Raw genomic sequence first — 12,883 nt, forward strand, 5'->3', positions numbered from 1 at the left:
TAATAGGTCTAGAGAGTTATTGCTAGGTGTTGTTGCCTAGATAGTGAATCAAAAAGTGATCCTAAAGTGTACCAAGTGGTACGTTGATATCTCGGAGTCTTGGTGACTCGCCGGCACCTTGTACCTTGGTGTCTCAAGCTTGTTGACCCTCCGTCTTGGTGTAGAGCAGTGGCAAGACTCTTGTATGGGAACTCGAAGACTCTTGTCTTGGTGACTCAAGCTCCGAAGTGAAAACAAAGGCAAGTGACCGGAGGAGAGGCTTGTGGTGAGGTATCGCCTTGATGGCTCTACCCACTTGAGGCCTTGGTAGTTCAAGGGTCGTGATCGGGTGCCATCGGGGAGCTATAGACTAGTTGGCTACTCCAATATAGACTAGAGGTGACGTTTATGCTATTGGTACCTTGAGATAAAAATCTCTTATACTGAGTTTGCTCTCTCTACCATCTTTACGTTTTCATATTTACTTCTTGCAATCTATCCTTGCATGTTTACCTTTATAAAATAGTTTACTAAGTTTAGCTATAGGTTGCACACCTTTGAACGGTAGAGTAGATACACTAGATGAGTCTAGAGAATATTTAGATAGAAATTGATATAGTCTTATCTTGTGAAGTTTTTAAACCAATTAATTTTAAGTGTCCTAATTTACCTCCCTCTCCTTTTAGGATCTCACTGATCCCTTCAGTCACCATGCTTCTGAGTCTTATAGCACCTTCACGTATCACCTCCTGCTTCTCCGATTTCTACAAAGCTGGTGAAAAATCAATCCAATGGCAAACCGAAAAGATTATAGCAGTTGGATCTTGGAGTAATTTGTGTTCAAAGACTGTGGGCTTTCTATATAGACCAGAATATAGCTGCACATCCAACAATCACAAGCATTTCATACTTTTTTTGAAATTCTGTAATCATCCATCCGAACACTGGTAAAAAAAAAACAAGCGCAGTAGCAAAATCAAATACACATTACATCACAAACCATATGAACTTAGCCATCGGGCCCTTAAAGAATAAATAATCCACTGATTTATCACTCCTACAAAAATGATATTGTTGACTCCCCTTCCATTATTTTTTAACCAAATTATCTTTAGTCATAATACTGTTCTTCAGCATCAACCAAAGAGTTTTTTATTTTATTTTTTGAGGTAGCTTCGCTTTCTTAAAAACTTATATGGAAGCTGTGTTCATGAGAGCGATAATGTTTGTAACCGGAAGAATTCGTAGCTTAGATACGTGTATGTAATCGCATCTATTCACCTGAACTGTTATAACTCGGATCCAAGATGGACAGATGGCTGGATGTTTAGCTTTTTCTCTGATTAACCAACCTGTCTGAATGTTCAGACCAATAATAGAAAGTGCGATTGGCTATTTCTAATAGAAAGTGCTAGATCTATCCATCACAACAACAGTAAGAACAACCAAATGAACAGACGAGTAACCGAGAATTCCAATATATGATTGAAAATAGTCGTGCTATTACAAAGACCATTCTCCCCACAAGAGCATCGGCAGCAGAAACAAATACTGAAACAATCTGATGTTGCTCACTATGGCAGACGCAGCAAACCATCGAGAGCACTTATTGGGCAGGAAAATATAAAGGAACAATAAACAATAACATAAGATATGCTTGCCGGTAGCCCAGCCAACTGCTTAACCGAAATTAGAAGAGCAGGACCAACAGAGGTCTCGGAAACCTCAGCTTCAACATGCAACTGGAGGTGAAGAGCCCATTTTATTCAGGCATCCACATCTTTCTTCACCACCTTCTTCTCTACATCCCAGCCGATACACATGTCGTCGCTCTTGTCAGCTGTTTCCATTCCGTCGCTACTCCAGCCATCTATTTCCAAGGTCGATCTTGGTGAAACAGTGCCAGGGGCAACAGTAGTAAAGCTCTGGTACATCAGTAGACCACCACCAGGAAGCTCCTGCCCAACAAGATCATCGCACATGTAGGAGTCGACATCAACACCCTTTGCCCATGATTTGGCAAATCCATGCCCGCCGAAGATAGTAACAGCAACTGAGAAGTCCGAAGGAGAGAAGCCTGCCAGGACCCTCTTGATCACATCACTGTAAGCCAAGGAGCTTGGGTTGAAGTTCATTGTTTCATAGCTTGCATAGCTAAAACCTTCCTCAGGAGTGACATGGATTGTGGAGGCTGCAGGCCCACAGACGCCGTTCATTGAGTACCCGCATGGGTCGAACTCAAAGTCACAGATCTCCATCTCAGGGATGATGTCAGAAATCCCTGAAAGCTTCGTCATCTCCTTAGCTGATGAGCAACAGCCATCGGCAGAGTTCTTGAAGAACACTGCAGCTTTCTTGACATCCAATCCAGTCATGCACATCTCAAGTGTCACCATAGGTTGCTCAGGCTCCTCCGTGGCATAGTAGACATGCCACTTCTTCTTGGGCTTGAACGCGTCGCCAATCACATACGCATTGCCACCGGACTTGAGGCCACCAAAGAAGCCGTTCAGCACGGATACCTCCTCCGAGAAGCTGCGGTGCGGTGATGGCTGCGCACCAGGGAAGATGAACGTCCCACGAGAGTACTTCACTGAAAGAACAGGCAGTGACAGTCCTGCAGCTAGCTCAAGGATGCGAGGAATGGAGAGCAGCAGCCTCGTCGTCCCACAGGTCTTGAGGACAACCTTGTGGGGATACACAAAGAGGCTTGACTCCGACAGCACGTACGAGTCGAACTCCTTGTTGGAGAGCTGGGACACTATGGTGCACCGTGCAAGATCCAAGAACGAGTCAATCTGCTCGCGAGAGAGGGCGCGGAGGCCACGACCGCACGGGTCCACGAAGACAGGTGCATCAGAGAATGTTATCTCGAGGCGCTTCTCGTAGCCCTCAAACCCAATAGGGGAGGCAGCCACAGGAGAAGAGCCCCAAGAATCAGCCGAAGCCATTGCCATTAGATGATGTGTTGCAAGGACGAAAGGATGGGACAGGAAGGAAGAGATTGGGGAAGACAAGTTGAAAGCTCAGAAGCAGAGAAGGCAGGCAGCCAAGGGAGAACTATCGAAGCAAAAACGAGAAAAATTGCAGTTAAATCCTACTCTACAGCGAATTGCATGTGAAGGGGTATCAGGATGGTTTGCGGGCGCACTGCAAAAACAAAAACATCATGCAAATTAGCACTAGAAACCAGAGTATGAAATGCCTTCATCAGCGAATTTCCACTTAGAGTACTTACGTTGGAGTAAGCAGCAGACTGGAACTTCTTGATTCCTCCGGCTGGGCGAACGTCCTCAATCTTGTAACCAAGGGGAGCTTCGTACATGGAACTACTACTACTACTACTACTAGACTTCTTTCCACCTTTCGACTCCATTAGAACATCAACAATGTTCCCTTTCTTTTAACTGTTAAACAAAAAACAAAGTAACCCCAAATAGTTTGGTTTTCTTAGGCAGAAGACAGCATAAATCATAGCTATATTGTAAAGGATCAAAAGTAGCATATGTCAATGAAGACAAAGCATTCACAAGTATACAATTTGTTCAGATGCTAATACAATTCCACTTGAAGATGAGAAGTCATGGCAGTACGATGTTGAGATAGGCAATTCCACTTGAAGATGAGAAGCCATGAAAGTACGATGTTGAGATAGGCATACACAATTTTTAGGTATTAAGCCATGCACCATGGAACAAGTAACCAAAAAGATCAATTCAATCTTTAAGTAAAATAATTAATAATCGAAGCAAGAAGATTAACTCCATACTAGTTGATATCATGAAACCTATTAAGCACAGAAAAAGATCGTAGTTGATACCATTGCTCAATTATACCAGGTAGCAAAGTTGTTTGTTTCTTTGTTAATTATGTATTTTTCTTCGTGAAAACCGTGGCTTCCATACGGCTGAAGTACACAACATATCATTGTGGCAATATATCACACCAGAGAGCATCACCAATCAGTTAGAAGAAGTGTATGAGCAAAACAAGGGACCGAACAAAGAACAACGCAAAGAAAGATTATAGCTCATATAATCTGAATTTTTTTCTTGCGAATCTTACGGACAACCACACGGCAAGAAGAGCTAGCGAAAGTAAACGGGTGGTCCTTCTCGATGATTACAAGAAGTCGGCATAAATTAAACGAACGGCGTAGCCTCCGGAAGGAAAAATTACAGTAGCGCTCGCGGATGCATAGATTATCACCACGGTTCATTTAGGTTGAGATTCGTATTAAAAAATTAGATGAAAAAAAATCATAAATAAATAATACAATCAACAGCTGAATAGATACAAAGTTGATAAAATAGACGACGAGGTAATCGTTTGTCTACACCCCACGGAGTTGACTTCTCGACGTTTCGCACAAACAAAAATTGTTGTTTCTTGGGCGTAGCAAACCGAGCAAGTTCGAATAAGATAAACAAAGACAACGTATACGGCAAAAAAAACTAAGGTTAACAACGCATTAGCTATTCACCATTAACAAGAAACGAAAAGAATCACAGATCCAGTCTGAAGCTACGTTCCCCCCCACGAAAGAGTAACAATACAAAAATTCCCGACGCCTCCGGCAATCAGGGGATGAGAACGAGACCGGAATCCCACGCCTGAGCAGAGCCAATCCCTACCTCGGCAGCCCAAACAACCGCCCTCAAAAACCTATCCAAGATCCAAACCAGCGCACCGGTGACGGGACCTCCGCGGTTCCTCCGGACGGAGCCCAGGTACGGCGAGCCGCGACGAGCACAGCGCAAGCAAGCAAAGCAAGAAAAGGTGAAGAAGAGAACTCACGCTTGTTCAAGAATGCGACCGCCGGCGGCGCCGAGAGAAGCAATCTCCCAAGAATCGAGGACGAGGGAGCCGCTGCTGCTGTTCTTGGGCACGGGCGGGGCTTGCTCCTCTGCGACGCGGAGGATTCTGTTCCAAGGAACGAAGGGCGGTGTGGCCTTGGGATGGGGAGAAGAAGGTGGCGGCAGGCGCGGCAATTTATAGTGGCATGGGCAGATTGGTTTGTTATAGAAACGAGTGAATTTTTTTTAATTAATATAAAATTCTTATTATGAGGTACATCTATTTGCTCATATGTGATAGAAATCAAAGAAGGTAAAGTAAATCCATTAATTAAAGAGTTAGCATAAGAAATATAAACTCTAGACTAATTATCACTATTAGATTTGAAACTAACACTATGTTATGAGACAGGGTATTTCTTAAGTTTATTATCGCCGCCTTGGTGTCTCAGTAGACCTGAGTTTGCTGAAAAATTTATCATAAGTCAAAGTGTTATAACTAGACGACTCTTTAATGCTTGAGATTTTTATGACCTTGATCGCTCTCTTATGATTAGAGTAGGGTAAAATTCTAGTGGATCTAAGTTTGCTCGCTATTCTATCAAATCTAGCAAACATAGCATCCAAAAATTATTAGGATCCTTATACAAATATTTGATATTCTTGATTGTATATACTCTACCGTCTAATCATAATTTGGTCGGTGCCTTCATGGAAGACATGAGAATAGTCCAAATTTCCATGGCACTACAAAAATACTGAACTTTGTCAAACTCATTACGACTTAAACTAGTGAACAATATATTTTCAACTTTATTGCTAGCTTCATATTGTTCGTTCTAGATTTGAGAAGTGCGAGCAATAGGAATCTCATAGTTAGAATCTACAATTTCATATATTGTACTTCCTTAGCTTAAGAGGTAAGCCCTCATACGTACCTTTCAGTAAAAAAATCATGTCCATCAAAGAGCGGAATCTTTCCATGTCTCTCCATATCGTCTACTGATCACAAAGCCGATTAGGGCCAACTAGTGACCTCACACGGCTCTGATATACATTGTAGGACTGAGATTGACAACTAGAGAGGGGTAAATTGATGCATAAATAAATTTCTTATGAAATTGATGACTTCCTCCTATTCTTAAGCTCAACACACCTGAAAACTACATGCGAAAGTAAGAGAGATAAGAACAAATTACAAGACTTCTAAAATCAACGCTCATTTTTTATGGATGAGAACTCTAAGTTCTATTTAAGGTCACATCAAGAGTCATAGCGCAAGAAAATAATCAACTTGAAGAAAAGCTCCTAAACGTAAGAGAACTCGCCACCGGAAAAAGAGATTTTTTAAGTTGTTAGATGCAGAGGGTTGGGACGGATCAATATCAACTCATATAAGAAGATTAACCCTCTAGCAACAAGAAGAACACATCTTACAAGACTCAAAAAGAGCAACTCTCAAAGAAAATGAAAATCAATAAGAAAAAAAAAACTTGCACCGAAACACGGGAGCCAAAAGTAGAAGACTAGAAGGAGATGAACTCAAGCATATAAAAAACACTCTTTTCATTAAGCTCAAATGACGTCCTCTTTTAGCAGATTACAAAGTATTTTTCTCACAAAAGCTCTCACCTAAATGTAAGCTAAGCACTCATATCTTCCTCTCTACACAACACAAGTGGAAGGCTCTCAAAACTTTTCAAAAACGCTCAAAGGCTCAAATGACTGACTCAAACCTCCCATACAGCTCTACCCCTCTATTTATAGGCCTATGGAGATATCTTAACCCTTAATTAATCTTGTCCCTAAACCGCCTTTCACTTACAATACACTCACATAGACCACTAGGGTAGTTACGTTAGAATTTTTTTCCGTCCATCGGAAGACCGTGGCACCTTCATAATTTAGCTTCACCTCGACGCAAGCTTCACGATGATGCCACATGGACTCCATCCTCCTGCGGTTTTTGCGGCCAAATCAGGAAACTGCCTTGCCCGCTTCTCAAATTGTGACTCACAGCCACTTTCTTACACCTTAACCAAGTCTTCCAATATCGACATGTGTCCTCCGTCTTGCGATCTTGACCGCCGGCAAGTCTCTCCCGCTTCCGATCTCTCGAGCCACAGTGTCACTTGCACCGGTATCCCTTTCGCTTGATTTTATCTCCACACCATCTTCATCCTCCATCATATTCTTTGCTTGACCTCCATGTGCATAGCTAGGATCAACCTGGATTCCGTCTGGCCTCCTTGATCATCTAGCACTAAGCACCACGCTTGGCCTCGATCATCCCGCCGTCAGTTACTAAGTTGCATCCATCACCTGCACAACACAAGCCAAATAACGTACATATCTCCAACTCTATTATAGATTAGTCCATAATCAAAATCCCCAGTCAATGCTCATCTCAGAAAAATCATAAACGTTGGATGATCCAACGTCCACACCTCCTAAACGCCGGACCATCCGGCATGTCTAACTTGCTAGACTGACCGTCTGAAATCCTCTCTGCAAAAAATAGTTTGACGTACACAACCACTCAACGCTCGACCATCTAGCATGTTCATCTCCACCAGACAATTATTTTGTAATCTCTCTGCAACAAATGATCCGATGTATTCTCTAACGTTCACATCTTCCGTCACCGAACCATCTAGCGTAGGTAGGTCCACTAGAGCCAATTTGCAACATCTCTACAAGAAATACTTTGGTATTCACTGTGTCCATCGCCAGACCATCCGACGTGTACTTCAAATTTTCTTCTGAGTTAAAATACTCCGACGTGTAGTCTTCCTAGGCGAAAATTTCTAGCACCGGATCATCCAACATGTACAATATTTCTAGACTCAGAGACAAAAATATCAACTCCATTTTCACTACAACTTTGATTAGTCATGATCATAATTACTGTACATAAACACGCTTATACAATCTCACAAATTAACAAACTAAATCCATAATTTTATCAATCACTTATCACTTATAAATTAATACACATTTCAACTTAGTTTCTCAGGATGGACAATAGGTTTAAAAATAAAAAAATTATTATGTTTCAATACTCACAAAATTCAAGATATTGTTAAAATAGTCATGAAATTTTTTGAAAAAAATTCTCAGGATGGCCTAAAACTTTTTTAGGAAAAACAAAATAGCTCTTAAATTTTTTTGACAAAAATATAATTTCTACAATAAAAAAATACAAAATATGATTTGGAGTCTGGATTTGCAATTTTTCAAAACGAACATATATATATACAATTTTTATTTAAAAATATAAAAATACACGTCTAGTTTCCCTAAAAAATATTTTATTCTGCATTTTTCCCAAAAAAAAAAAATACTTGACTTCTGCATGTATTTGCTGGGTTGCATTGCACGTCTAGTTTAGTGGTTTTCCTCGTTTAATTCCGTAGGCCTGCACATACGAGACTGACAAATGTAAATTCACGGACTTCCCTAAGTGTTTGCTACGCTGCAGTACTCATTTGTGGTTTACATTTGGTGATGTCATGATGTGCAATGCTGACTCGCTAGATTTAGTGTGAGCAAAATTTGAGGTGCTGTAACAAGTGCGGTTAGTCCGGGACAGATGTTATTATTGTGCTAAATCTGCGACAAATTCGTGAGCGCTATGGTAATTTTAGGTGGATTTTGCTAGTTTCGTGTTTTCATTCTACATTCTTTTTTATTTGTTCGTGATATCCTTCATTAGTCCTAAAAGAATAATATTGTTCAGGAGCTAGTCCTTAAAAAGTGACATTGTTAAAGGACGTGCTTTTATATCTTCTAACGGAAAAAGAGAGACTCTTTCCTTAGATCACGCCTAAGAGATTCCTCTCACGGGTGAAATTCTCGTTGTGAAGGGATTTTTGTTCCTTTCAGCGCTCCAGCGGTTTCCTTTTATGGTTTCCTTCATGACGGGATTTCCAGGGTCATTCTCTTCAGGATGAAATTATCTCTCCTTTCACTTCATGATTCCTCTCGAAGGGAAGCTGTTGGAGATGAGAGAAAATAAAAGGAATAGAAACAGTGAAGGGAATTGGGAAGAAAATAAAATGAAGAAAATATGGTTAGGAATAGTCTTATGTAAAACATCATATCTATGGTGTGGCTTGCGTGGTTATGAAATCCAAAATATTATGGTACAAATTAAGTAATCTATAAGTATCTATCGACTAAATAATATTATTTTTTTAAACTGAGTATTTTTTAAAAAGTATTGTTATTAGTTGAACTAAAAGAATCGGTGAGTATCTTAGATTAATTAATTTTCACATCTACAAATTGTGATTCCCGTTGATTGGATTGGCCGAGTTTCATAATGGAGATTTGGTGTTTGACTGCACTAGCTGGCAATAATTCTGCATCAATCCACTTTGATCAAAGGCTATATAAAAGCGCCACAACGGGCGGCTAAGAACAAAATAGCATCAAAAGAAGCATGGCACATTTCTCTCCAAGAATAAAATATTTTTGCTACTTGAGAATAAAGGTATGAAGGATTTGACTATTAACGTTATTGCTCACTGAGTCAATATTTTTTCTACGTCTTTGGAAAGCCATAATATTTGCCCCTTCTTCTTTTTCTAAACCTTGCTTAAATATGGGTTTAATTAATGAAAAGCATAGATTCTGCTTTTGTTCGTTAAGGAAAAGCTACACCTTACAAAAGAAAATCAAATTCACCTCTTCCTACGTGAGAGAAATTACAAATAAAAGTGCTTGGACTAGCTGAATCATATCGAAATGCAAAATTAATTTTCGAAATAACCGAAGCCCAGAATTGAACACGACGTCCCTGTCATTTGAGCTTCGATCACTATTGCTTTGGAAAAGACCAATGCTGGCTGGCTGTTAGGTGGCTTCCAATACAACTGCTTTAGAACAATGTCTATCTTCTTCCACCTCACATATACATTTGTGTAAAGATTATTTCTCTAATTCAAATTTTCTTGTACATATCGAAATATATATTCACATCTAAAATTTTCTATTAGTACTTATTTATTTGCTCATTTCATGCAACATATGAAGATGGATATTAAACACCACAACGTATTTCTTATCTTGTTTCGTACGTTGGATATTATGCATAGATTGTTTCTTTAGGAAAAAGCTAGCTCCACCTCTCTCTTCTTTAATTTATTGGTACCTTAAAAAAAATCATATGTAGCATGATTATTTAATGTCTAAGAAAAAAAGATAAGATGGAGTATTGGGAGTGACCTTGAAACAACACTTATTTGAGCTTATTCCTCCGCATCTTCCTGGAGACATTCACATAACTTGCAAGGATAGGATTGGCATTTCACTTACCAACAAATTAATTAATTAGCTCCACTAAATATAGTATTAATTATTGGCCAATTAGGTTAGTCTAATCTCGATTACGAGTCATCCCACCTCGATCGAGGCCGAGCTGGTGCCCTCGGCCACTACGCTAGCTGCTGCATGCGCGGCATGTGATGGAGACCTTAAAGTTGTTAGAAAATATCTCATGTAATTGATGAAGAAAAATAATTTTTATATGAAAAGATGTTAGTAGGATGGTTGTTAGACTTAAAGAATGAGAATCATAGGGTTAAAATATCCTCTCCTCTCACTTTAAAAGAATTAACAATATATTGTATTCTAAATATGTGAGTGCATGTTTCTTGAAGAATTAATGGGAATTGATCGCATGCACGCAGTTACTAGTGTCGGTTAATGAATTGATTTTTGTCTCATGCACGCTTGCTTGTTGTAAAGTTGTATGATTGTTTCATAAATTAAGGCTGCTCAAGTTAATCAGGTGCTTTCATGAATTGCATGACAGTTTCATAAATTAATGCTCCTATAAAGTTGCATGGCTGTTTCATGAACTCATGCGTTAAGCTCAAGTCCATCGGATGCTCTCGGAGTTGCTACATATATGACCCACTGTTAGAACATTTGAAGCAAGCTAGAGAGAAAGGAAAGAAAGAACACATATGAGAGTAGTTATCTAATAATCACGAGAACAAGAAAAATAGAAGGAAGAGAAGAGAAAAATATATTTAATATGCAAGCGGGTAAGATATGTGGTATAGCACATGAATGGTTGAGTTGTGTGATGCACATTTAAAGGTTATTTTATTTTATTCGGTTAAATCAATCTGTGCTAATACGATCTTGTATAGCTTCTGCGAATTTTGCTTATATTTGGTATCAAATTCAGGTTTTAGCACATTTGATTTATCATGATAATTATTCTCGGATATGTTGGTTTCCTCTTTCTTATGCCAATAAAATTTGCATGCAACATGACAGTTATTCCGTTGTATAATGTTGCATGATTACAGGACCAACTAGTAAACAAATGGATTATGCCTATCCGCATGGTATTGAATGGAAATCAATGGAAAAACGCTCACGAATTATTTTTATGAGCAATTATTAATAACATGTAAACTAAATATTTTATTATCAAAGCATGTTAGTCACCAAAGTGACCTTGCATAAAAAAAGGAATCGTAAATATTTTAGTTGTGCAATTCAATTATTCATATAAAATTGATGCTAATTATTGAAAAATATAATGAACAATTGAGTTTACTAATTGGATGCTAGGAGTCATCCAAAGATGTACCATTGCTTATAATAAGTAACATAAAAGGGATATATTGACATGCTTTATATATTTGTTAGTCTCTTCAAAGATAGCATTCTTATTATTTGAGTGTGGTTGATTATCCAATAAAGACATTTATTTTAGCATCATTTTTGTTCTAGTATGTATCTGAATTTTATCCAAAGATTTTTTTAGACACGCACTTAAGGTTTTCTTGAATCCATTTTGTTTACTCAAAGTATTAATATGTGAGCTTTTAAAATATTTGTAGTATCAATTAATTTGATGAGTCAAATTTATAGGCTTGTCAAGTTCAACGGGCTAAACTATAATGATTAGGCTGAATAAATTCTGTTTCATTTAGGTGCTATGGATTTGAATGTATCACTAGTTCTTGGTAAGCCCGCAACCATTACTGAAGAAAGTAGTGAGGATGACCGTGCCTTTTTTGAACTTAGGAACGGTCTAACAGGCTAAGTTTGAACTTGATGTGGCTGACAATTGCTGAAAATGTCAAGCCATTGATGCCCATAATTGAGAGTGCAAAAGAATTCATGGAGAAGCTGAAGGAATACTCTCACTCGGACATTACCAACAAGTCCATTGTTGGGAGTCTCATGAGTGAGTTGACAACCAAGAAGTTTGATTGGTCGCTTCCCATTCATGATCTTGGGACAAGTATGGCGAACATTGCCGCAAAATTGAACTCCATGGGCATGGATGTGAACAAATCCTTTTTGGTCCAGTTTATTATGAACTCACTTCCTCCCGAGTTTGGCCTGTTCTAAGTGAATTACAACACCATTAAAGAAAAGTGGAATATTCAAGAAGTCAAGGTCATGTTGATTCAGGAGGAAGGAAGGATAAAGAAAAATAGGGATCTGTCTACCCATCTCACGGTGCATAATGATGCTAGCAGCAACAAAGGAAAACTAGGGAAGAAGGGAAAGAAGGTGGCAAAAGATTTACTTCATGTTAATGAGGGGGCAAATCCCTAAGAAATTGAAATGCCATTTCTGCAAGAAAATTAGTCATTTCAAGAAGGATTGCAAGAAGAGGAAGAAATGGTTTGAAAAGATAGGTATACATTATGTTTCTGTATGCTTAGAATCAAATCTCATTGAAGTTCCTAACGATACCTGGTGTTTAGATTCTGGTGTTACTACTCATGTTTCACATGTTATGGAGGGATTGCTTTTGATCCAACTCATATACGAACCTAAAAAGTTCTTATACATGGGGAATAGAATGAATGCACGTATTGAAGGGATCGGGACTTACAAAATAATCATCGAGACCGGCCTACACTTAGACTTGAAAGAGTGTCTTTATGTTCCTAAATGTACTAGAAACCTAGTATCTATAAGCAAGTTGGATGTAATAGATTTTAAGTTTATGCTTGGTGACGGTATGTTCTCATTATATAAGAATAAATACTATTATGGTTATGGTATTTTAATTGATGGTTTATACCGCTTTAAACTTGATAATGATTTTTCTAAATCTCTGTTTCATA

The 12,883-nt window shown here is 38.8% G+C and overlaps 1 protein-coding gene across 1 annotated transcript; it reads right to left on the minus strand.

Moving 5' to 3' along the window:
• Positions 1-1,461: 1,461 nt before the first annotated feature.
• LOC133897867 (S-adenosylmethionine decarboxylase proenzyme-like) lies at positions 1,462-3,108 on the minus strand. Its single transcript, XM_062338695.1, has one exon. The coding sequence runs from the start codon at positions 2,934-2,936 to the stop codon at positions 1,746-1,748; it is 1,191 nt and encodes a 396-aa protein (XP_062194679.1). The 5' UTR covers positions 2,937-3,108; the 3' UTR covers positions 1,462-1,745.
• Positions 3,109-12,883: the final 9,775 nt, after the last annotated feature.

The sequence above is a fragment of the Phragmites australis genome, chromosome 17 (genome assembly GCF_958298935.1).
Source record: "Phragmites australis chromosome 17, lpPhrAust1.1, whole genome shotgun sequence".
Taxonomy (NCBI): Eukaryota; Viridiplantae; Streptophyta; class Magnoliopsida; order Poales; family Poaceae; genus Phragmites; species Phragmites australis.

Excerpts from the sequence above, each read along its gene's own strand:
- LOC133897867 (XM_062338695.1), bottom strand. The coding sequence starts at position 2,936 with ATGGCAATGGCTTCGGCTGATTCTTGGGGCTCTTCTCCTGTGGCTGCC.